This window comes from Salarias fasciatus, chromosome 14 (genome assembly GCF_902148845.1).
Source record: "Salarias fasciatus chromosome 14, fSalaFa1.1, whole genome shotgun sequence".
NCBI classification, from domain to species: Eukaryota; Metazoa; Chordata; class Actinopteri; order Blenniiformes; family Blenniidae; genus Salarias; species Salarias fasciatus.
The window spans coordinates 8,200,526-8,225,891 of NC_043758.1; the positions used below are offsets into that span (position 1 = coordinate 8,200,526).

At 40.7% G+C, this 25,366-nt stretch overlaps 4 protein-coding genes across 4 annotated transcripts in view; 2 read left to right on the top strand and 2 right to left on the bottom strand.

The window, feature by feature from the left end:
• Positions 1-2,474, bottom strand: part of nlrc3l (NLR family, CARD domain containing 3-like) — a 7,787-nt gene extending 5,313 nt beyond the window's left edge. The window contains exons 1-4 of the mRNA XM_030108324.1: positions 2,200-2,474; positions 1,525-1,710; positions 1,247-1,339; positions 439-622 (exon numbers count right to left, since the gene is read on the bottom strand). Of these exons, the coding sequence (XP_029964184.1) occupies positions 439-622; positions 1,247-1,339; positions 1,525-1,710; positions 2,200-2,225 (489 nt within the window). The 5' untranslated portion in view covers positions 2,226-2,474. The remainder of the gene's footprint in view (positions 1-438; positions 623-1,246; positions 1,340-1,524; positions 1,711-2,199) is intronic.
• naalad2 (N-acetylated alpha-linked acidic dipeptidase 2) overlaps positions 1-6,518 on the top strand; it is a 22,128-nt gene extending 15,610 nt beyond the window's left edge. The window contains exon 22 of the mRNA XM_030108326.1: positions 6,508-6,518. The gene's annotated coding sequence lies outside the window, so the exon portion shown is untranslated. The remainder of the gene's footprint in view (positions 1-6,507) is intronic.
• Positions 4,090-5,202, top strand: lrrc51 (leucine rich repeat containing 51). The gene is made up of 4 exons (XM_030108715.1): positions 4,090-4,141; positions 4,490-4,695; positions 4,828-4,976; positions 5,070-5,202. Exons 1-4 carry the CDS (start codon positions 4,090-4,092, stop codon positions 5,200-5,202), a joined length of 540 nt encoding a protein of 179 aa, XP_029964575.1.
• Positions 6,255-24,364, bottom strand: numa1 (nuclear mitotic apparatus protein 1). Its single transcript, XM_030108323.1, has 24 exons — positions 24,254-24,364; positions 23,881-23,954; positions 23,713-23,798; positions 23,524-23,597; positions 23,006-23,094; positions 22,853-22,927; positions 22,674-22,767; positions 22,378-22,531; positions 20,017-20,156; positions 19,327-19,438; positions 18,431-18,548; positions 17,972-18,112; positions 15,378-15,491; positions 10,713-15,254; positions 10,252-10,461; positions 9,956-10,128; positions 9,579-9,716; positions 9,010-9,115; positions 8,668-8,842; positions 8,383-8,519; positions 7,953-8,189; positions 7,628-7,723; positions 7,231-7,539; positions 6,255-6,423 (listed from the first exon to the last, which is right to left on the bottom strand). Exons 2-24 carry the CDS (start codon positions 23,917-23,919, stop codon positions 6,400-6,402), a joined length of 7,383 nt encoding a protein of 2,460 aa, XP_029964183.1. The 5' UTR covers positions 23,920-23,954; positions 24,254-24,364; the 3' UTR covers positions 6,255-6,399.
• Positions 24,365-25,366: the final 1,002 nt, after the last annotated feature.

A 25,366-nucleotide genomic window follows, 5' to 3' on the forward strand; every position in this document is an offset into this window, starting at 1 on the left:
GACAAGTTCACACAAATGTAGGTAACAAAGAAGACACTGGCATCAGACTGCCGTGGCTTCATGAATGAAAAAGAATAACCAGTTAAATGCTTGAAACATAACAGACTATTTTCTCCTTATCTTTCACTAGATTTTATATCAAGTCAAGTTGACACGTACACGCTAATATATTAGTGTTGATCTCAGCCAATGTGTGCAAATGAAAATGACAAATTAAACAGTAAAACTGAAGTGAACAAGCACAGAGGAGACATGCATGACAGTTGCAGGATAATACATAAGGGTGTGCAGGAAGGAAAAGCCTCTAACTACCATCAATAAAGTGGAACCCTCTAACTAAAGTGGAACTCAACATTTTGTCATGAAATTCTGTCGAAAGTTTGTCATCAACCAAAACGTTGCATCGTACAGCGGCCCATGCAGCTACAATGCACCAACCTTGAAAATGTGAGGCAGGTCATTCTCTGGGTGTAGCGTTCCTGGCTGACCATTCTCATCAGCCTGCTCTGAACTTTCTGGTACGACAACCTCTGGAGGCTCCGGAGAATTTGTTATCAAGCCATCATCATCGTCGTCGTCCTCCTCGTCCTCTTCTTCTGGAATTTCCAGTGACTCATCAGACCTGCGGGGCAACAGGAAACACAAGTATTTATGAGAAATCACAGCAGTTCTATCGATTACATTTATATTCCTAACAGGGATGCACCGATACCGGTGTACCGGTGATGATATCTGTCATCAACTTCAGCAACAGGGGGACGACAGAGAGCGAGCGATGTCCGCATTTTGGAAATTCTTTAACATTAATGAGAATGACCAAAGTAAGGCAGACTGTAAATTATGCCTTGCTAAAATATCACGAGAGGCTGTCGCCGGGTGATGTATCCCAGCCTATTCTCTGTCTGATGTAGAAAATAATTATGTCATGAATATGAAAAAGTATGCATCGACACAGCTGCTTTAAGCTGCGGGCATTAAACTCTGGGCTTTTCTCTCTCCTTTTCGGCTCTCCTCAAAGAGACAAACATCCTCGCTCAGCAGACTGCCAGTAGTATGAGTGAACAGACACAGAAGATGGAGTAAGAGGAGCACATTCAAAAGACAGAGAACACCAGATCCATTCGCGGGAGGTGGTTTGGGTTCAAGAAGAATAAACAATGAACAAATGACAGTGTCGTGCAGAATATGCCGCAGTAGCGTCGCCACAAAAGGTAGCAGTAAAACAGAGTGTGCCTGTATTTGCCACCTTGTTTCCAAAACCTGAGCTCCGGGTGGTTTAGTTTGCATCGTTGCGATGGTGAAGAGGGTCTCCGGAGACTCTGAACGAATCAGCTGCATCCTGGTTGGTATTAAAGAGAGAAATACAAACAGAAGTTGAAATCAATCTGTAGATCCAACAGTACTGGAATCAAACCCAGAACCTTTCAGCTCAGGTACAAGATGAAACCGGCTATTATACAGTGACAATGTGAACTTCCACGACAGCAGAATGGAAGGCTTTGAATGCCAGTTAAGCTCAAGTACCCCGTCCCATCCTGATAAGATATTTCAGGTTGCACAGCCGCCACTTCTTCGGGTCCCTCCATCGCGTCCTCGTCCGTGTCCTCCATCTTTTCACTGTCGCTCTTCATTGAACCATAACTGGAAGGAGGTCGTAGAAACTTGGCGCTGTCCTCTTCATCATCGCCACTTCCACTGTTCACGCTTGACCTGAGGGAGACAAAAAAAAGTGTTACAGCAGTGTAAAAGCAGTGTAACAACACCCCATCCACACAACGCACACAGCAAAGACACTGATAGGAAGAGGTTTGACATGTAAATAACATCAATAAAGAGGGCCTTAGAAAAAGTTATCACCTGTGGGGGAAATACAAATTCAAAATATGTACAAAGGAGCATTAAAAATGTGAATTATTAAGACCTGTTAAATTAAGGTGAAATAAACTAATAGAAGCTGTGACTAAGGAATTCAAAATGAAAATAAAAATGCACGTCTAACCCGGAGAAAGTATGTGACAACCAAGTGGATCCGCCCCCGCTAAAAAAAAAATGTCTGCAGGGCAAGTATTAAGAAATAGTTTTGAGTTAAACTGCTTTTCGAAAAGTGTCGATATGAACTATAAAACATGCATATTTGACGGTATGTGTGGGACACTGCACTGGCGTTTCTTCGGTAACAGGAGTTTAAGAAACACTCACCTTTCTGCCTCATTATCCGGATCCATGTTTTCCAATGTTCGACTCACACTTGAGACTGCGTTTAATCCACCAGAACCTCAAAAACACTCAGGAACTTCAGCGATACAGCTAATGGTCGCTGCGTCTCTTACGACGACGGAAACGTATGAAAACGTCGCTCTGCATTAAGCGCGCGGACACAGTTCAACGGTTAGCAGAAAAACACAATTCTCAAAGCAAAAAATATGTTTTTTTAAAGACAGAAACACGACACCAACCGCCTGCACACCTACTTCCTGTCCTAAAATGACACTTTCGGTTTTGTCACCGCTTCTTCCGCCACAGTTCAGGTTCCTCCCGCTCCTTCACAATAAAACACGAGAGCGGCGTGACGCACGAGACGTCTTGTACGAGCGACGACGGACAAAATCACATCTGTTTCAACTTTATAAGATGTATAATTTTTTTTAATGTAACGTATTTGTTTGTATGTTTTCATGCGTACCAGGGAGTCGGAAATAATATAGAAGATAAAATTACACCGCACAACTTCCATCCACTAACTCATCCACTGCGGAAGAGGAGGCTTCCAGGCGGAGGAACAGGAGCAGACACGCTTAGGATTGCCAAACTTTTCCTGAATTAATTAAAATTCATAAATAGCATAAATAAAGTTTTAATATGCAGTTTTGTGAATCTGTCTTTGTTTCTTTGATATGTTCAGTTTTGTTCAATAAAAAAGCAAGGTCGTGCAAGGTGAATTACTACAATAAATACACTGTAAATACAGCGTCTTTGAACAAGCGACACTAAAAGGCGGAAGTTGACGTTCTCATGTCCTGACGGAGCGCAAAGAGATCTGTCTGAACAACCTTTCTGTCTCAACCTTATTTTTCTTTTTGTTCATTATCGGGTGCTAAATATTAAAACAAGAGCCCATGAAGTACATTATAGTGTCAATACCTGGAAATAAACATGTGCTTTGAAATGAAAACGAAAATGCCAAACTTATTAAACTACAAATCCCACAATGCAGTTGTTCGTTTCCATAGAAACGGTGTTTATATGTTTCGTAATGGAACCCACCTGTACGGTTTATTTTAAGAAATTACTTTCCTGAAGATTAATCTAAATAATCCACGGAAAAATTCAGGTAAGTGTGTGATATTTGTAATTAATGTGGTTCTTGAAATTGGCTGAACAGACAAAATTGCTGCAGCATAGACATAGATATATGCTGCATAGTTTATTCTACAGTTCTTAAGTTGTAATAAAGTACGTTTAAGATACACTTTTCTATTTACATTATCCAACACTGCCCTTTTACTGAGACTGAACTGCACAGTTAGTCCCATGACATATCTGCCTTCAAACCATAAAAATACAGACTGTTTAACTTCAAGTCAAACACTCCTGTCTACTGAAGGAAATGCCATCCTGTGTCTGTTATGAGACCTTTGACCTATGGCAAACACAGTAATGCAAATGTTCACTTGTGGGTGGATTGCAGATGTATTTTTCATCAGGTTCGTTGTGGAAAATGCAGACTGACAGTCACAATGTGAAGTAACATCTTTGCAAAAGAAGAGACTTAGCCACATCATTTTGATTTTTAAGTAATGAGGAATTGTGTATTCAGGAGGGTGCTTAGATATTAGTAAAACCACTTGAGAAATACTCAAATCAGAAACAAAAATATATTTCAATACAGCCACAGCTTAATTAGTAAACAGCTTTACTGTTGCTGATGTCTGACTGACAAAATGGCTCTCTTACATGTTTGTTTATAGGCAATGAATGCAGGTAAATATTTTAACATGTATGCTGCATTTGCCAATGGTGGGAAGTTTGATGTGTAACAAAATCGTCCCATATGTCCCAGAGACGGCTGATCTTCCTGCAGGTGAGACGATGCATGCTCCTCCAGTGGATCTGTCCTTCAAAAACATCAGTCATTTGACAGGTACAGCTCCCTGTATTATTTAATATGTCTTCATGATACATCATAAGACTGCGCGCTTTCTTTGTGATCACTGCAGTAACGAGTGACTGCACGTCACAACATTTGGAAGCATGCTGGATATAAACATTGTTTTGTCTCCTTGAGATATTTTCAGACAACTTTTCGGAACTGAGCCCAGTATGTTTATTTTTTTCATGAAAATAGTGTCTAGCGACCCATCGTAAACATGAATGAAATGCCAAATAGATGCTCCTTAAACAGTTTGCCATAAATAAAGCTTTATACAGGATCATTTCCAATGTCAAAACCCACCTGATACTGACTTTATCTATTTGACTGCGGTTTCAGATGCACGGGCAGAGGAACCAAACAGCGGTCTGCGGCCAATAAAGAGAAATTCAGAGATGAAGTATCTCAGTTGCTCCCTGCGTCTCAATAACAACAATATCACAGACCTCCACGACTTGCCCAAGATTGTGAGCTACTTCCTGGCAGAACCACTGCGCCTCGCGTGGCTGGATCTTTCCTTCAACAAAATCACGCATATCGATGAAGTATGTTTCCTGTTCTTCATTTGTCAACTCTGACTGTGAGACTGATTGGTTAGGGACAGCTCTTCTCTCAAAAAGGAAAATCTCTGTCAGATGTGTGCCACATTATGTGTAATTTATGCACCTGCGTTTCAGGTTTTGTGCCAGCTGCAGGAACTTCGTGTGTTGTATCTTCATGGCAACAACATTTTGATTCTGTCAGAGGTGGACAGGCTGGGCACACTGCCGTACTTGCACTCCATCACTTTGCATGGAAACGCAATTGAAGCCAACAAGACTTACAGGTAGAGACGTCAACCCCCCCCCCCCCCCACACACACATACACACCTGAGCTGCCAACCTTTGAAATACAGCATACTTGCCTTTGTGTGTCCAGGAATCGTGTGATTTCGGTTTTGCCTCAGCTCAAGTCGATGGACTTCAGTGCCGTGACACGAGATGAGCGAGTCATGGCAAAGATCTGGCATCACAGCAACAACCGCAGAAGGAGCAAGGAGACTCTCCAGTGACCTCAAGTCTCTTCCATAAACACTGCTATGATGGTTTTTGGTTAATGTGAACTCTATTGTACTCCAATCTGCAGCACAAAGCTTTGTGGAAAAGCTAATAAATATAAGCTAAGGGTGTTGTTGGAAAAAAAATAAGGGCCTCCTTTTCTCCACAATATCTGACCCATTAATCACACTAAAGGACAGGCCGATAGGGTTGACCCCTCCACTACAGTCTGTAGACGTATGGCTAAGATGTAAATAGAGCAGAAAGCTTGAATCAAGGATGAGTGGAGATTAAGGACTGAGAGAGAGAGTGGGACGGGAGTTAAAATATGCAGATTAGAGTCGTAGAATCAGGGAATGGCAAGCTGGATCACGAGTTCTTTTGCATCCACTTTGAGAAACTGCACTGTAAACATAAGCTATTTTAATTGCAATCACACATACAATTATGCTGATAAACACACATGGCAAGAAGACTGAATGTGCAGAACATGCCTGCCGTCATGTCAATCATGTAAATCGTTTTGGGTAATTGGGACATCTTCTAATCCCATTTAAAAACTAAAATCTTAATACGTACTTATGTCCCTCACTCCTTCAAGAGTTGGTGTGGCACAGGAATTATTCAGAAAAAGAAACAAATAACTCCATCATGACTTGTCAGCCGCTGACACGTTAATCATGTTCGTGAGAAAGACAGGAGAAAATAACTGTGTATTCGGTAACGGTATGCTTTACTGTCTGAATGTTGAGTCTGACGAGTTTATCTATGGCTGTATGAAGGCGCGTCTTCGTGAGAATGGGAGAGAGGAGGGCCTGTTCATCTGTGTGTGATCCAGTGAATTCAATTTGGTTTGCTGGGATGAGTGAAAATTTGTTTCACAAAAAATAAACCTGTATTCCAGTTTAACTGAAAACAGCTACTAAAACCAGCAGTATTATTTACCAACCTGACTTCACCAGCTAAAATTCATTTACACTAATATACATGGTGAAATGGTCAAATACTTTCAAAACACAAAATATCAGTAGAATAGAACTTTATTCATCCTTTACAGGTCACTTAGTCTCCAGAAGAGGAATCAAAATAAAAGATTGTATCAAAATGGAATTAAAAAAAACCCCGTTATTTTACAACCGGTCATATAAACAATTAAAACAAACAAAGAAGCGATTGTGAACTTTCTTAAAATTAAATTCAGAACATCGTCCTTAGACCTTCATCCGACGCATCATCTGTAAGAAAGAAGAAAAACATTCTAATATATTGTGCTCATAGAGAAACGTACCTCAAACATGAAGACACAATTCAGAGAGCAGAAGCACCGTTAGTGCCTGACCCGAAAGAGAAAAGTCAACCCCCAAGTCATATGTAAGGATGACGCCATGTGTTGTCATGCTACAGTGTGAGAGCCTGTGAGGAGTATAAAAGCCAAACAGTACCTGAAAGAAATGGCTCTTTCGCACTCACTTTTTCAGACCTGAAGCAAGTCATTTAAAGACTTAATCAAATGTATTGGCTATAACCTGTGAATTTATTCACCATCAAGGAGTTTTGTTCCATACGACACACAAACCAAGCCATCATCTGTACAATAGGAAGCCTCCAACAAATATGTTCCAAATATATTCCTTTCATTGATCGATTCGATTTGAATTTCTGAATTCAAAAAAAGGCTTGAAATATTATGTGATTAATGTGAACTGCAGGTTTTCTTGTTTGGAGCATTGTGAAAATGTTTCTCTGTTGTATGACACTTTTTTTTTTTCTTTTTTTTAAGATGCATCTCTATTTTGGGGTTCCTACTTTGCCATGAATATTATCATTTACAATCGTTCACTGCATTGTTTTGTCAATACCATCACGTGGAACACTTAAATACTAGTGACTGCAACACTCTGTGAACCTGCTCTTTAACCGATACAGATTTTGGATCTTATTTGCTGCCTCAGTCATACCAACCTGGACTCTACTCAAACTGATTTCCTGTAGGACCGATTCCTGATTTCCTGTCTATCCACAGTGTGTGTGTGTGTGTTTACCTTACGAGCGCTGGCTGTCAGTCCGGGAGACTTTGCAGACCTGCTGGAAGTTTGAGGAGACTTCCTCAAGCCTTTGGCTCCCGCCTGCGGTGACCTAAAGCTGCCCCCTCTGCTGGTTTGACCCACTCCAGCACGGGGCTTTCCAGCAGGCTTGTTTTCTTGGTTTTTGTGGGCGCTGGTCTTTGCGGGCGACTTCTTGGGTCTCGGGCCTGGGGATTTACGGGCAGAGCTGCGGAGTTTGTCGAGCCGTTTAGTGAGATAGCCCTTTTTCTGGGGCGTGTTTTCGATGACGAACATCGTTGAAGGCTTCTGTTCGAGATGAAAACAAGTATGACAGTCAGTGAGGTACACTAAAAACATCGATGCGACGCGAGACTGATGGAATGGTGTTACTCACTGGACTGAGGGCAGCGTCAGGATGAGCGGCAGACCGTCCACTGCTAACAAGCTTGTTTTTGGGCGTGAGTGGACGGGGAAAACAGCTGGCTCTCGCCTTCAGTTAGGAATAAAGACAACAAAACATTCCAATCAAACAGGAAAAAAAGAGTCCATCAGGTAACACTATAGGTGGAAAAAAAAAAATCATTCTTTCTATCATTCAATTCACTCCCAATCAATTTAGATTGATATTTAAGGATTCTTTCCACGTTTGGTTTTTACCAGTTTACTGCATCAGAAGTGCACAAAATGAAGTTTGGTTTAAATTCCTGCTGCAAACCAACCTTGGGTGAAGTCTGATGAAGGGGCAGTGTGGATGGCAGCCGTCCCGGCACCAGAGACAGGCGATGGGAACGGGTCCCAGCTGAAACGCCTGCCTGTCCGAGCATCAGGGACTGGCGATGGGAAATGAGGGAGTCCTGCAGCTGGCCGGGCATCATAGTCGCTCGACGGATCGTCTCAGATGGGTCACCCGTACGCAGCTCTTCATCCGTGAACATGAAGTTGCCGTTTCGGCCAGTCTAAAGGAGCAGAGAGGTGAATTACTATGAAAAGGAAACTACTACCTCATGAAGCATCAAGGAAAATAAAAATAACCTATGAACACTGCAATGTAAAAACATTGGATAAGACATCTTTGACTTAGACAATCCCCACAAGCCATTCTTCTTCCTAATAGTCTTAAGTTACTCGGATGTCTCTCCCTTTGTTTACCTCGCACTCCAGAGGATAGCTGCTCTTCAGATGTGGAAGGCAGGCCTTGTTCCTTGCTTGGAGCTCAGCGATCCTTACCCAGTCTTCAAGCCCACCATCATCCTCACTCTCTCCTACAGCACAGAATGTACTCGCACCTGGTGCAAGCAAAAAGAGTCTCAGGAGGGGTGGATTCTCGTCATTCCTTAATTTCTACCAAATCTGTCGATTGAATAAATACAACAAAAGAGCTACTAATGTCAATTGTGAGTAAAAAAAATTGATATGTGAGAGATATCGCCTTACTCTGTGCATGGACTGCACTCCGTCTGTACCCAGGGAAACCAATGAGCTGGTCACCAGCAGCGTTGGGGTTTCTGGCAGGGGGTTCAAACGGGTGAGCAGTGGAGAGGTTTGGCTGTGAGTGTGCTGGAGCCAGGCTGTAGAAAGTCTCATCTTCATCACTGCCGCCTGGGGTTTTCTGCAGATCAGGATTCAGAAGTCAGTCGTAACGGAAATATACTGAGGTAAGTTTTTAAAGCATTTTAAATGTAGTTGGATTTCTGGAAATTTTTTGAGGAGTATAGTTGGATAAAGAAATATGAGTTATGAAGCAAGAGTCCTGATGAATAAATAGGTTCTTCTCACCTTGGTCATAGTGATGTTTATAACTTGTGTGGTTCTGCGTCGCTTCACAGATGAAGTCGGATTCCTCTGAACTGAATCCAGCGTATTATCCTGGTCTGCGTTGGTCCTGCATGACAGAAATTTAAATGAAAAGGACATCAATAAAAACATGGCCAAAAAGCAGAGAACGGTGGCTACAAAAAAAGCACAGTAGTGTTAAAAATCAGAGGAAAATTGTTGAATTGTTTAAAATTTTCTGATAATTTATTTGAAATTGTTATTGTCAAATTTGGACTGTAGTTGTGGAACCAATTTTTATAAGTGCATATAGAAAAATGCACAGTCAGTTACTAGTAGTGAGGATCTTAATATAGTTTCAAAATATTTACACATTTCCAAATGATGGTGGAGTCAGTATTAGAAAAGAGTGATTTCATCTGAGCAAAAACAGTAAAATCTCACAGGTACACACCAACAAACCAAGTCAAGTTTTCTAAAAAGAAATATGAGGAACATTTGGTTAAAGGATTATGATATAAACAGAGCGACAATGAATTCAGGGGCTTCCCCATACTGTTTTCCTTCCTTACCGGTTCATCTTTCTAGTGTTTATGGGTGTAAAGTAGAGAGTTTCCAGAGACTCGGCCCGTTGAGTCCTGTGTTTCGCTGCCAGGCGCTCTGAACTGCGAACAAGTGGTGTGCTCGACTCATCTGGTGCAGATAGTTTCCTACAAAAAAACAGAAGTTTAATAAGTCCATATTGAAAATTTGCAATCTATAATCTGCAATCTGACAATCAAACTTGACACAGTAGATGGCTAGGCATGCACCAATACATTTTTAACAACATAATACCAACCACCTCAAGATTATTGTCAGTTTGCAAAACTCGATTTGTTTTTTGTCGATGAACTCCAGAATTCTTTTGCATTCCTACAACAAATCAAAACAAAGCACCAGAACCCACCTTGTGTTTGGAAAGAATCCCAGAGAGCTCTGGTTCTCACTTTCAGAACTTGTGCTCCTCTTCTCCAGAGAAGCAGTGGAAACGGCCAAATCATTTATGTGAAGTTCGGTCCCGCTGTCACCCGTGGCATGAATCTTGTTCTGTGCCCGCAGGGCTCGGTCAGCAAAGGCCATCTTGTAAATAAAAATATAGCAAGAAATTAGGACATTTTCTTGAATAGTCACTTAAAAGACTTTGCTTCAGCATGTTTTCCTGGTGGATGTACTGTTGTCATGTTTCAGAGACACAAGACTAACCTGTGCTTCCAAACTGGCAACCATATTCAAAAGTTTCTTGTTGTTGGTTTGTGCCTCATCGAGTTCAAGTGTCAGCAGCTGCTTTTCCACTGCCAAAGTCTTCACCTCACTCTCCTTAATATCTAGAGATTTTTGGAGTTGTTCTGCTTCCTCTTGACTTTTCTGGAGAAGTTGCTTTTTCCCATTGTAATGATTCACAGCATTCTCCATCTGTGGTGTTGAAGAAAAAAAAAATCATAAATATTTAACAGCATCACTCAGGAAAGTTGAACACAAAAGAAAGTAAAATAAGCACAAAATGTTCTCTTTAAGTGAAAACAAATATGTCGGGCTAATAGAAAAGTCAAGCAGCAGGCAGTTACAATGACAAGAAACAACCAATACATGCATGCATGAATATATTAGAAAAATCAAGTAGTTCAACAGCTTGAAATTTAAAGATGGACATTCAAGAAACTCACTTGTGTCTTGTAGTGGTTTGCAGCCTCCGTTTTAGCTGCAAGCTGTTCCTGCAGTTCTCCAATATTGTGCTGAATCTCATCAGCTTTTTCTTTCAGCAGTTGGTCTTTTTCCATTTCAAGTATTTCCAGCTGTTGCTGTAGCACAGATGTTGACTTCTGAGAGGCTATCATCTCCCTCTCCATTGCTTGATTGGCTTTAGCAAGTCTGTCATTATCAAAGAGGATGGTTTCAATCCGTTTCTCCAGAACATCACAATTCTTTTCTGCCTGAAGAATCCTAGTCACAAGTTCTTCTTTTTCATGAACAAGAGCCTCTTTCTCCCGTAGTGCGGTGGCCTTCAAATCTCGCTTGGACTCCTTCAGTCGCAAGTTTTCAGCTCGAGTCTCTTTGTGTTGCTTCAGCTCAGCATTAACTGTTGCAAGCTGCTCCTGGAGTCGACACATTTTCTGCTCAAAGTCTTGCTTCATTTGATGTGACTGTTGTGCTTCAACCAATTGGTTCTTAGAAGTATTTTCCAATTTCCATTTCAGATTCTGTGTTTCATTTTGAAGAACATTAATCTGCTTGGAACTCTCCTCTTTTACACTTACAAGAATTTTTTCATTGGCTTCAGCATCTTCTTTTGCTTTTTGCAACAAGTGCTCTTGGGCAGTGATTTGCTCTCTTAAGAGGTTGCATGCCATATCTTTAGCATGGATCTGCTCAGTTGTTGTCTTCAGTGATTCATTCAGCTGTTGTATTTGATCCTTGAGCATCTGGATCTCTTTCTGAAGGACCTCTGAAGTTTTGGAGCTCTGAAGCTGTAGTCTATCAACCTCTCCTTGCTTGTTTTGGATCTCCTGTTTCAGCTGTGTCACCTCCTCCTCGAGAAGTGCACTGTGCTTTTGAAGTTCCTCCATCCTCAAGGTGCTTTCCTGTTCCTGCTTGACAAGCAGATTCTCTTTGGCCTGAACTTCCTCCTTGGCCATCTCGAGGGAACTGCTCATGCTTATCATTTGTTCATTCAGTTTGTCAAGCTCCTGCCGTAGCAGTTCAGAGTGAGTGGAGGTCTCGGTCTTCAGCCGATTCAGTTGCTCTTCCTTTGCATGGATCTCTTCATTTAGCTGCTTTATTTCATTCTGAGAGCTCAACATCTGCTGCTGGAGCTCCTCCAGTTGCTGCTCGTTTTGTAACTGCTGGTCAGCAAGCAGGCTTTCCTTGGATTTCAGTTTCTCCTCTTTAGTCTGGAGCTCCTCTTGCATGCACTTCACTTTATCCTCAGAAGCAGACAGTTGTTGTTCGAGATTCTCCCTCTGAGAAGCAGATTCCTGTTCTTGTTTGGCAAGTATGTCAAGCTGAATTCGATTGTTCTCCTCAGCTTTTGTGAAGGAGATCTGCAAATTATGCAGTTCAGATTTCAAATCTTGGATTTCATGCTGTAACTTATCTGTATGTATGGTGCTATCTTTTTGTACAGTGACCAGCTGTTGTTCTTTATCCTTGATTTGTTCATTCAGACTTCTCATCTCCTCTTCGGAGGATTTCATCAGGCTTTGAAACTTGTGATTTTCCTGAGTTATTTCCATTTCTTTCTCAGCCAGCAGGTTATCTTTGGCATGGATCTGCTCAGTTGTTGTCTTCAGTGATTCATTCAGCTGCTGTACTTGATCCTTGAGCATCTGGATCTCTTTCTGAAGGACCTCTGAAGTTTTGGAGCTCTGAAGCTGTAGTCTATCAACCTCACCTTGCTTGTTTTGGATCTCCTGTTTCAGCTGTGTCACCTCCTCCTCGAGAAGTGCACTGTGCTTTTGAAGTTCCTCCATCCTCAAGGTGCTTTCCTGTTCCTGCTTGACGAGCAGATTCTCTTTGGCCTGAACCTCCTCCTTGGCCATCTCGAGGGAACTGCTCATGCTTATCATTTGTTCATTCAGCCCTTCAAGCTCGTGCTGTAGCAGTTCAGAGTGAGTGGAGGTCTCGGTCTTCAGCCGATTCAGTTGCTCTTCCTTTGCATGGATCTCTTCATTTAGCTGCTTTATTTCATTCTGAGAGCTCATCATCTGCTGCTGGAGCTCCTCCAGTTGCTGCTTGTTTTGTAATTGCTGGTCAGCAAGCAGGCTTTCCTTGGATTTCAGTTTCTCCTCTTTAGTCTGGAGCTCCTCTTGCATGCACTTGACTTTATCCTCAGAAGCAGACAGTTGTTGCTCGAGATTCTCCCTCTGAGAAGCAGATTCCTGTTCTTGTTTGGTAAGTATGTCAAGCTGAATCCGATTGGTCTCCTCAGCTTTTGTGAAGGAGATCTGCATTTGATTCAGCTGAGATTTCAAATCTTGGACTTCATGCTGTAACTTATCTGTATGTATGGCGCTATCTTTTTGTACAGTGACCAGTTGTTGTTCTTTATCCTTGATTTGTTCATTCAGACTTCTCATCTCCTCTTCGGAGGATTTCATCAGGCTTTGAAACTTGTGATTTTCCTGAGTTATTTCCATTTCTTTCTCAGCCAGCAGGTTATCTTTGGCATGGATCTGCTCAGTTGTTGTCTTCAGTGATTCATTCAGCTGCTGTACTTGATCCTTGAGCATCTGGATCTCTTTCTGAACGACCTCTGAAGTTTTGGAGCTCTGAAACTGTAGTCTATCAACCTCACCCTCCTTGTTTTGGATCTCCTGTTTCAGCCGTGTCACCTCCTCATCGAGAAGTGCACTGTGCTTTTGAAGTTCCTCCATCCTCAAGGTGCTTTCCTGTTCCTGCTTGACGAGCAGATTCTCTTTGGCCTGAACTTCCTCCTTAGCCATCTCGAGGGAACTGCTCATGCTTATCATTTGTTCATTCAGCCCTTTAAGCTCCTGCTGTAGCAGTTCAGAGTGAGTGGAGGTCTCGGTCTTCAGCCGATTCAGTTGCTCTTCCTTTGCAAGGATCTCTTCATTTAGCTGCTTTATTTCATTCTGAGAGCTCACCATCTGCTGCTGGAGCTCCTCCAGTTGCTGCTTGTTTTGTATCTGCTGGTCAGCAAGCAGGCTTTCCTTGGATTTTAGTTTCTCTTCAGCAGTCTTCAAGGATGAGTTAAGACAGTCAACATTTTGCTGAAAATTCTGGATTTGCTTACAGAGTTGTTCTACTTGGATTGAACTTTGATTTTCCAAGAGGTTTATGTGTTCCTCTTTAGTCTGGAGCTCCTCTTGCATGCACTTGACTTTATCCTCAGAAGCAGACAGTTGTTGTTCGAGATTCTCCCTCTGAGAAGCAGATTCCTGTTCTTGTTTGGTAAGTATGTCAAGCTGAATCCGATTGTTCTCCTCAGCTTTTGTGAAGGAGATCTGCAAATGATTTAGCTGAGATTTCAAATCTTGGATTTCATGCTGTAACTTATCTGTATGTACGGCGCTATCCTTTTGTACAGTGACCAGTTGTTGTTCTTTATCCTTGATTTGTTCATTCAGACTTCTCATCTCCTCTTCGGAGGATTTAATCAGGCTTTGAAACTTGTGATTTTCCTGAGTTATTTCCATTTCTTTCTCAGCCAGCAGGTTATCTTTGGCATGGATCTGCTCAGTTGTTGTCTTCAGTGATTCATTCAGCTGTTGTACTTGATCCTTGAGCATCTGGATCTCTTTCTGAAGGACCTCTGAAGTTTTGGAGCTCTGACGCTGTAGTCTGTCAACCTCTCCTTGCTTGTTTTGGATCTCCTGTTTCAGCCGTGTCACCTCCTCCTCGAGAAGTGCACTGTGCTTTTGAAGTTCCTCCATCCTCAAGGTGCTTTCCTGTTCCTGCTTGACGAGCAGATTCTCTTTGGCCTGAACTTCCTCCTTAGCCATCTCGAGGGAACTGCTCATGCTTATCATTTGTTCATTCAGCCCTTTAAGCTCCTGCTGTAGCAGTTCAGAGTGAGTGGAGGTCTCGGTCTTCAGCTGATTCAGTTGCTCTTCCTTTGCATGGATCTCCTCATTTAGCTGCTTTATTTCATTCTGAGAGCTCACCATCTGCTGCTGGAGCTCCTCCAGTTGCTGCTTGTTTTGTAATTGCTGGTCAGCAAGCAGGCTTTCCTTGGATTTTAGTTTCTCTTCAGCAGTCTTCAAGGATGAGTTAAGACAGTCAATCTGATGGTCTTTATCTGCCACTGCAGAAGTAGCCACAGCTAACTTCATCTCAAGGGCCTTTACATTTGCTTCAGTTTGATTTAAAATATCTTCCTTTTCTTTCTGACCATCCTTAAGTTCTTCAATTTCCTGTTTACAATTGGAAATATGCTGTTGAAGACAAGCTATTTGCGCAGATCTTTTTTCCAGTTCGAACTCGAGGCGCTGGATCTCTTGCTGAAGAACAGCCTGCTCTTCTGTTAGCTCCTTTTGCAGTTTGTTGTAAATTTCATCCTTTGCTTTAATTATTTCCTCAGCTTGTGATTTCTCCTTATTCAAAAGTTCTTTATGTTCTGCGATTTCCTTTTGGCACTCCAACAACTGCTGACTTTTATCGTGGATCTCCACCTCAGCTTTTTTGACAGAGCATCTTAAACTCTCCAGCTCATTCTTCAAACGGCTGATTTCCGACTCCAGACTTTCTCTCTGACAATGTCAGAAGAAAAGATAATTAGATACCATCAAGTGAGAGAATGATAAATTGATAGTTCTGAGCCGACGTTGAGAGGATAAAGATCAGCTTCAGCATAAACGAATAGGAGACCTCACCTCCATTATCGGGCCCATGTTCTCTCCTGCTCCCTCATGAGTGGCCTTGCTCAATTGATCCTCCAAATAGGAAATCTTTCCTTGAAGAATTTGAACTTGCTCAGCAAGGAGCTCCTGAAAAAGCACAGCAAGAAAAATGTATTAAATGCAAGCTAAGGAAAATCGCGAAATCAGCAGAAGTGTGAAAAATTCTAATCATCACATGCTGTAAACTATACCAGTACTTTGATTTGCCAGTACATGAGTATTTTAGTGGGTTGTTTCCTTTCCATTTCTTTAAAGAATATCTAATTTGTTGTGTGTATTAATCAGTATCAAGAAGTCAAACTTAGTTCTGACAGATGGGTTTAGGATGCAGATCGCTTCACATTAAGGGCTCGTTCTAACGCGCAGGGATAAAAGTGCTATGCTTTAATCACACTTGTGTTATAATGGTGAGTGTTGCAAAATACATGACAAACCAGTGAAAAATTAGGGATGTGCGAGTACCGATACCAGGTATCGGGCCGATACTGGCCTTATTTCAAAGTAACGAGTACTTTTGAAGGCTACCGATACCAGCCGCCAATACTCAAGGCAAGAAAATCCCATGCGTAGTAAGCCCTCCTCACGAGCAGATGGCGGTAGTGCAACCGAATGGGACGCAAGCTGCCGTTAAACATGAAAGAGTAAGAAGCCCTCCTCTCCGGGAGTTGGCACAAACAGGAACTGAGCGCTACACTGCAGCGGGCTGACTTCTCCAAGAGCGTCACATCCAGTGCAGAGACAACAGGAATGAATCTGCGAGAACAGCTGCTAGTCTCACAACTTTGCCGTTGTGGAAATTATTTTATATAAGTGAAAACGAGCCAAGCTTTGCATAATGCAAGCTCTGCAATCCTAAAATTGCTAAAGGAGGTGCGCAATCTTGTTCATTTACCACTAGTAATTTGTTGAAACACCTCAGGACGAAGCATGTGGACGAGAGGCTGACGCTGTTGTGCTGGGAAAAAAAACTCCTGCAGTCAACTCAACGGCAAGCTTTGCAGAAGACCGAGAAACTGAAGAGCGCCGATCCAAGAGCAGCACAAACAACACGAGCAACTCTTAAAGGATAAGTTCGGTTTAAACAGTTTTCACGTTGTTTATGGAATGAAGTACAACAATATATTCACCCAGAAGGCTTTTCTGATCCAAACAGTGTTTCGGGAGAAAGTTAGATCCAAAATCAAGCGGTATGTATATGTATATGTACATGCATATATCTAGGCGGTAGTGTGACGAGAGCTACGGAAGCCACAGTGTTGCTGTGTGTGTGTGTGTGTGTGTGTGTGTGTTTTTTCGACTGCCGATCCTTACGCATGTTTGTGATACCTGCTCTTGCAATAAACATCCTCACGCTGCCAAAGGCCTCTGGACTTCTTTCAAGCACATTACAGAGATAAATGTTTTGGTTATTTTGTTGACCTCTGAACTGAAAGCTTTGTTTACGGCTGCCGCGCGCATGCACAGTCCGACTCATTGTTTCCAGGGCAACCTGAGGATACACACGGTGCCGTGTTTTTCCAGTGTAGTGTAAAATGGACGAATATCTGTCGGATGAAGATGTTGTGGACGAGAACTTTGAATGATTTTCTCTTTAGCAAAAGCAGCATTAGCATTTAGCATCGGCAGTCGGAAAAAACACAACAACACTGCGCCTTCCGTAGCTCTCGTCACACTACCGCCTAGACATATAGACATAGATATCTAGATGTAGGTGTCTAGATACGCGTGGACGCCAGGTAATACATTCAAATCGAACATATATCTGCATATATGACATATCTTGCAACACCGGGCTGTCATGGAGGAGAGGCGTGAACAGACCATGATGAAATATTGGTGAAACTAATGAGTTTTTGGACGATTAAAGCCGTTTTAGGAGCGGCTATATACATGCCCTATTGGCTAACAGTATATGGATGTGCACCGCTCGATTTTGGATCTAACTTTCTCCTGAAGCACTGTTCGGATCAGAAAAGCCTTCTGGGTGAGTATATTGTTGTACTTAATTCCATAAACAACATGAAAACTGTTTAAATCGAACTTATCCTTTAAAACTCAGGGGTTGTTCTATTTTTGACTTTAGTTCATAAAAAATTAGTACATTTAAAAACTTAAGTTCATGTAAAGTGCAAAACTCAGAAAACCATTTTAAACGTTGAAGCAAGTTCATTTAAAAAGTGTATAATTTAGAGTTGTTTGTTTACATCTTGTGCTTCAGTTCATTAAAAAAAAAAATTGGAACTCAGAAATTGTTTTATCTTGAACTTAATTTCATTCAAAAAAGTGTAAAACAGAGTTGTTTTATTTTTCAGACAATTATTTTGGCCTTAAACAGTGGCTCTGCGGCTTTTTTTTTCTTTTTAGAAATAAAAGTCATTTTTCAAAAATGATCTGTCATTGCAATTTTTTAAATTTTATGTATCAAAAGTATCGATATGAGTACTTGGTATCGGTGAGTACTGAAGATGAAGTACTCATACTTGGTATCGGTCTGAAGTGGCATCGAACATCCCCGTTAAAAATAGTGACCACAAAAACTGAAGTTGAAAATCTTGAGTAAAACCAACCTTTTGAGCAGTTGCTTGAGTGAGTTCCAGCTGTAGATGGTTAATTTTTTTACACCACTCCTCCTGTGCAGATACTTGGGCTTCTGTGAGCCGTCCAACTTCTGCCTCAAAAATGACCAGCTGTGAACACACCACCTTCATCTGAGAAAGAATTAGAAAGTGTTAATAATGTTTATATCTGAAGGTTTCAAACAACGTTCAATGTGACTTCGAGTGAGATTTAATTTACGAAAAAAAAAAAACAAAACAAAAAAAAAAAACTGACATTACAGCAAAGGAGCAATACCTGTAAAATGTCAAAGGTTTAAGAAAATACAGCCAATTTAGGCAAAAAAAAAAAAAAAAAAAATCTAGAATGAAGAGGGTTCCAAACATTGAAACAATGTGTAAATGGAAAGAAATCTATTTTTTTCTCCAGACCAAATTTAATTGAAAAGAAATGCTGGCTCATGCCAATACCTGAGAAGAGAGTGATCCATTTTCATCTGTGAGCTTGTCCACCTTGTGCTCCATGAGGGAGGATGTGCTCCTCAAATCTTTGTTTTCCTTCGATATGTCATTGAGACGCGTCTGTAACCTAAGACCAAAAAGACACGGCTTCAACCCTGATGCCATTTTGGGTTCAAACTGTGTGCATGGGTAATTTAAAGACACAAAGCAAGTCACAAACCATGGATTATCAACCACTGAATAAATCACATCAAATTTTATTTCATATAGCACTTTTCATATTTATAAAAATAACGCAAAGTGCTGAACATTAAAAACAGACATAAAAACCAGAAGAATTAAAAAAAAAATAAATACTGCCCAAGTCAGGTGAAATGGAAGTGGACAAGCAGTTAAACGCTCGCCTTCACCTCTCCAGGTCAAAGGAACTGCGGTCAGGTTTGAAAGCAACACCTTCAGCTTCCCATCAGTGCAGGAAAAACAAGACCGACTGGAGGAGTGGCATCAGTTATTTGCCCGAAAGTGCCTCTAAAACTGCACATACAGCCACTTCACGTCTTTAGGAACATATTGGCGTGCATTTACCCCTTAATACCCTTTATAAATCCAGACACCTCTTTTCTTCAGCATCTCCAGTCTGTCTCAGCGATGCTCAGGACCACCTTTCTGCTCTCTAATTATCCCAAGATATGACAGTGAAGCCAGACACTGGCAAACACACCCTTGATAGCAACATAGAAGACCTGGAACCTTCAGATCAGAAGTAATGGATGGTTTCCCAAGGCTGCCTGAGATTCTGTCAAGTGTCTTATCACAGTTTTCCTTAGCATGTGCAATCTCATGAAACGGCCTCGGAGCAGTCAAAGCCTCAGGCAACTGGCGGTCCCGAACCATGGGTTACTTACGCATCATTCTTGGTCTCAAGTTCATCGATCTGTTGCCGGATTATTTGCTCTTGATCATCCTGTTGTTCTTTTATCTTATTGAGTTGGTACTGCAACTGGTTTATGTGCGACTCTGTGGGTGACGAGAATCAAAGGTAGAGCAAAGATCACTTTAAAAAAAAAAAATCAGAAGAAAAGTAAAATACAAACATGAAACAAGAGGTAAAGAATATCAATACACAATGATGGGAAAGAGAAATGCTACATACATCCAAATATCAAAGAACCACACTTTTGTCAGATCCACTTCCAAGAAAAAAATTATCCTATGCTGACTTTTATCTGTTTATTAGACTAATTTGAATTTAACACCCACACAAAAAAAAAACCCTTTTCCTGTAAAGCAATAACTCAAACAACCCATCCTGACCTTAGAGACCTTCACAAATTACACATCCAAAAAAATAAAAGTCTACAGAACAACACACACCTCCTATGGCCCAAGCACACAGTGCAGCTTTGGAAAACTGCAAATTGAAGGGGTTGTGTGATACACATCGCATAACATTGGCTACAGTAAAATCTTGCAAAGAACAAAAGCGCCTCAAAGTGTCAACTATGTCTCAAGTGCATTACAAAATTTTACTTTTACAGAAGGCAACACAAAGTGCTTAAACAAGGCCCAACACAAAGGACATTTAGATGTGGCACCTCTCTCTGCAATGAGTGCTTGCTTGTTGGCCAACTCCCTCTCCAAACCATCTCTGTAGTCCCTCTCCATGATGATCTGTCGTTTCATCTTCCTGATCTGAAACTTTGGAGTGTTCATTATATCCTCCAACGGGGACTTGCTGTAAGAAGAAGAAATAAAGAAATCATAAGGTAAAATATCTCCATATAATTCTGTAAAGATTTATATAAATGAGTGTGTAGCCATTGCATTTTGATGGTATTAGAAGCCACATATCTGTGAGTGCAAATGAAACAAGAGGTGTTTTTTTATTGAGCTCATATTCAATGACAGCTTTTCATTGAAAGCATCGTATTGTGATCCTATGCTATTTTTTGGGCTAAATCTATTTCACTAGAATCATTACTTTAAAGGTGCCTTAAGGAGTTTGCACATTTTATGCGAAACAGCGCCCCCTGCAGGCCTTGGGCGTAATGCAGCTTAGTGAAAAACTCGTCCCTGTGGCTCGTGTGCACAGAAGAGGGGGACACCGTCTTCGCTCGTTTAGAAGCGCTCAAGTAAGATTTAAGTTTCTTTTACCTGGTGGAGTCTGTGTGGAGCTGTGGCAGTGCTAGAAGCCAGTTTTTTCTTACTTTGTGAAAGATCCTGCTCAGTTGTTGTTCACTAAGCATCTGGCGGAGTAATGGCGGACAAAGCGAAACTTCACAAGCCGGAGCGTGCATTACGTCATTCCTTTCAAATTCTCCCCCAAAAAATGCTGGTGCCGGACCGGCACTGCAACTTTCAAGTGACAATTTAGCGCTGTTAGAGGTACTTGTAATGAATATGTCAGGGCACATTGTACACATCATTAAAAATGTGTAATATATTTATGGTGGAAAATAAGTATTTTTCAGGTTATAAAACTCCTTAATGCACCTTTAAGGAAAATGACAGCACGTTAAATTATTTTAAAATGTCAAAACACCCAAAAATGTCTTGACTTTTTGACCTCTACCAGTTTTGTTAGTGAACCATCATGTTAACATTTAACATGGTACTGAACACCACTTGTCGCTGTCTTATGAGTATTAAATAATTAAAAGTAGGGATGCACGATAATTATCAGTCCGATAAATTATCGGCTGATTTGGGGCAGAAATGACGTCATTTTTATCGATCCGATAATTTAATTTAATCCGATAAATTAAGCCAATAAATTAATGGGTTCAGTAAAATTGCTTGTTGGCATGCTGCACCTTTTACTTCTGGCTCGAGGAGACGGCAGGTTTGTTCTGCGGGTTCATTGCTGCCCTGCATCTTGATTGCTAGGGAGGAGAAAGGTTTTTGCACCCCGCCGTAGCTTCCAAAAGCTGTCACAGCCAGTGTTGCGTTCAAGTTGACTCGGGGACGCGAATGCAGCTGACAACGAGTGGCGCGCAGCGTGGCAGCTTTTAAAAATGGAACCTACTGTTAGGTGTAGGCTGTGTCAGACAAAGCTGGTTTACAACAGCAGTATGGGATCTACGAGAGATCAGCCGTCATGGAAACACCCCAACAAGCTGGAGGGAGAGACGCTGCAGCTAGTATCGATGCTAACGCGAGCTAACGCTAGCGGTTCACAAGCTAGCATGAGGGATTTTATATACAACAAATTAAAGAAATGTGACAAGACGCTTCGTGAACATATCAACTTAACAGCTGTAATGACCCTTTTGTCTGATAACTAGTGGAATGTCTTTGATTTAATGGAATTATGAGGTAGTGTATTTCAAAGAAGACAGAGCCATCTTGTGGTCTTTTAGCACAACTGCAATAGAAAAAGATAAATCTGACGTCACATGTAGAAAAAAAAAATTGGTAAACGTTGACACCCCTAGTTTTCAGATTTTAGGACGACATGTCAATGCATTTAATTTATTTCATAGTTGAAAAATATTTCACTTCATTTTTTGGCAGACACAAGTCACAGTTCTGTGAAACCCTTTTCTTAAAGGATGTAGTTTTTGCTTAAGTTGGGATTCGATGTCATATTTGATACACTGAGTTTTTAGAAGTTTGACAGCCTGTGTAAACAATTACAGGAGATTGTATTTTGTTTTATTTTTCTTTGGAAAAAATAGAGTGTTACTCATTGTAACTGATATTTCCGCAAAAAATAAATGAACATGTGAAGAGTCTGTACTGTTGTTTGCTGTTAGTCAGGCCAGAGCTACTGAAGTATTACTTTTTCATCACTGCATCGTCAATATTTTTATTCTCCTCGGTACACAAACTTCAGATTATTTTAAGATTATATTGAATATAAAAATCTGAACTTATCATTATCGGTTAAAATTTTCCATATCGTGCATCCCTAATTAAAAGCATGGGGTAAATTCATATTAATTCTATGCAAATACCTGCTTGAGGAAGAAGCCAAGGTTTCCATTTCCAAAAAAGTCACTCTTTGTGTCCGGTGGAAGGCGGGAGAATCTTCCCACAGTGAGGAGCTAGTCGACATACTTGAAGATCTGGTTCTGTCTTGCTCCAATATATCCTGGCTGTCTGGAAAATCTAAGAAACGGTTCACAGTTTGTATGTTGGATCCAAACAATGCAACTACAGCCACACACTATGCATGTAACACTACTTATTTGGACATAATAAATAACATTAAACTGTATATAAAATATAAGGTGAAACAAATATGACTTACATGTCTTTGCCAAGTAGGCATCCAGTTCATTGCTGAGATAAATGCAACCCTCACTCTCCATTAGAAAGGAACTAGTGAGGTGTGCCAGTTCTCTCTGTGAGAAGGAGAAGACACGCAGGCATTACAATCCATGGCAGTATAATATGCAGTACAAGATCAGCCATAAGCGCTCTGCTTACCTGTACACTGAATTCCAGTGTGTTCAGAGTGCAGCGGTCATTCATCATGTCATAATATAGGAGCAGCAACAGTACCTGGTGGTTATAAAGAATTATTGTATTCAGTCTGTGAATTGGCTTTTTTTTTTCCATTGTGTTCTTGTTGCTTGGTACCTTTGCAATTTCTATCGAAAGGTTGATGCCATCTCTGATGTTATTCCAAGATATGGATGTGCCTTTAGCTGCATTGAATCTGCATTCCGCTAAAACAGGAAAAAGTCCAAACAAAAAGAAGTTAATCATTATTTGATGGCAATGTTCAAAAGCTGACTGAAAGACATTTAACATCCAGGAGGAAAGTGGTTCAGAATTAGAGCGATGAACACCCCTACATTATTACTTCGCATGAAAAAAGACATTGAGAGCTAATTATTTAGGACTGAAACAGGGTGTGGTTAAGGACAGGAAAAAAAAAGTAATCAAAGAAACAAACTTAAAAGAAAAATGACAACCACAGGGATACTGTATTTTCTTGTTATGAAAAAATTCAGACATAAACAATAGCATAGTTTAAATATGAGGAAAACAAGATTACATGTTCGCTACCAAACAATTCTAATAAAGTGAATAACTCCAATCTGAGATACAGCTGGAGAATATATCGAATATAGTCAAATTGTTGAAAAACCTACTTTCAATGAAGCTTGCAATAAAGATGAACCGATCTTCATTGGAATCATTCAGGCAGGAGATGGGCTCCTTTTTTCTGAGAAAAAAAACAGTGACTGCTGAGGACTTTCAGTACAGTGAGAAACACTGTTACAAGTCATCGACCTTGAATTTGCTTTTCAAATCAAAGTCGACACATTGCTTCTACTTACAGCATACAAACGAGTTTCTGTAAGATTGTCCCATCTTGTAAATCGTTTATGGTAATGGTTCGGTCGGACAGAGTTATACTGTTGACCTGCAAAAAAAAAAAAAAGTTTGTCAATGGTAAATACAGCTACCTAGCTCAAGCTAATCAAATGACACTAAGATCAACTCACCCATTCGAGAAGAGCATCAACACTCAGGTTGGTAGTCATCTTGGACGATGATTCGCGTGTTAACGGGATTCAACCTTAAATCCAACAAAGTTTACTTCTTTACTTACAGCGAGTGGCGTTCAAGCTTATGGCTAAACGTTGCAGCGCGCGCATTTTCACGAAATAAGACAAGTTAGCAGTGCAAGTTTTGTGTATTGACTGGAATAATATACTACTATTGTTTTAGCGATATTACTTTAGCATATATCTTAAACGGCTCTATAAGCTTCCACGCTGTCTCGCGGTATTTTGCTCAATCAAGCCTACTCGTATCTGTACAAATAACTTAGAACTGACAACGTCAGGAAAGTGTTACTGCTCCTCAGAAGCTCACCGACTCCAGCCACTTTTCCTCGTTATGGAATGTATATGATCCCCAGAAAAACAACAATCTGCCGTTCTGACTGCAAACACCGAGCTCGCGTCTCCAGCAGATAAACACTCCAGTGAAATCAAAACGGTTTAAAATGAGGTACGTAACGTCAAACTGACCAACCCGCTTCCACGTATCGACGCATCGGCGAACGGGCGAAGCTGATTGGTCTGAACGTCGTTTGAACGGTTGAAACGTCATGACGTCATGACGCAGCGTTTTTAAAGCGCAACCTGGTTTGAATGCACGTTGCCTTTAAATTTTGTTATTCTGTTTCCTTTTTATCTCTTGTTCTCGGTTTTTTTTTTCTTTTCCATCTCTACTTTCTGGTTTCTGTATGTTTGTCGAACGGCATATTATTCGGTTTATCTGATATGCTTCACTTGTTTATGTGGACTGTGTCATGAAACAAGGAAATATTCCTAAATAATATGAGCAATCATTTAAAAACACAAGGCTGCATCAGAACTAAAATGGTAAAGTGAAATGTGAAGCTGGCGTGCTAAACAACTGGAAGAGTTTAAAAACTTTATTCACTACTTAACTCGAATGTAAGTGGAATAGCCACAAAAAATAGAAATACATTTCTTTCAGTAATTTTTGTGGACACATTAAACATTTAAATTTTAATTAATTATTGTTGTGGTTCATTTAAGTTCATTCTGCCTGTTATGTTTTAAAAACTGCAACAAGGGCTGATTTTATTTCACTACTGAAATATATATTTGAAACAATTCTACAAAATATTTCATTTGAATTGTTTCAATGATGTGGCTACAAACGTTTTCATCTTATTCCAACTCACTGATCACCTGTGAAGACCAGCTTTTTGATGCAAGTTGATGCATCAGTTAAAGCTGATATTTGAATGACTGTCAGTTTAATTCCTTCACTTGAGGAATGAAACAATACTGGTTCTAGCCCCATTGTTGACTGTGAACATCAAACAGCTCAGTGTATTACATGTATCCAAGCACATGGCAACAAATAAGGTCTAGACACTAGAAACTTTGTATAGAGTCACATTTTGTTTTCTCTCTTTTTTACATAAAGACATGAAAATAAGAATGCATG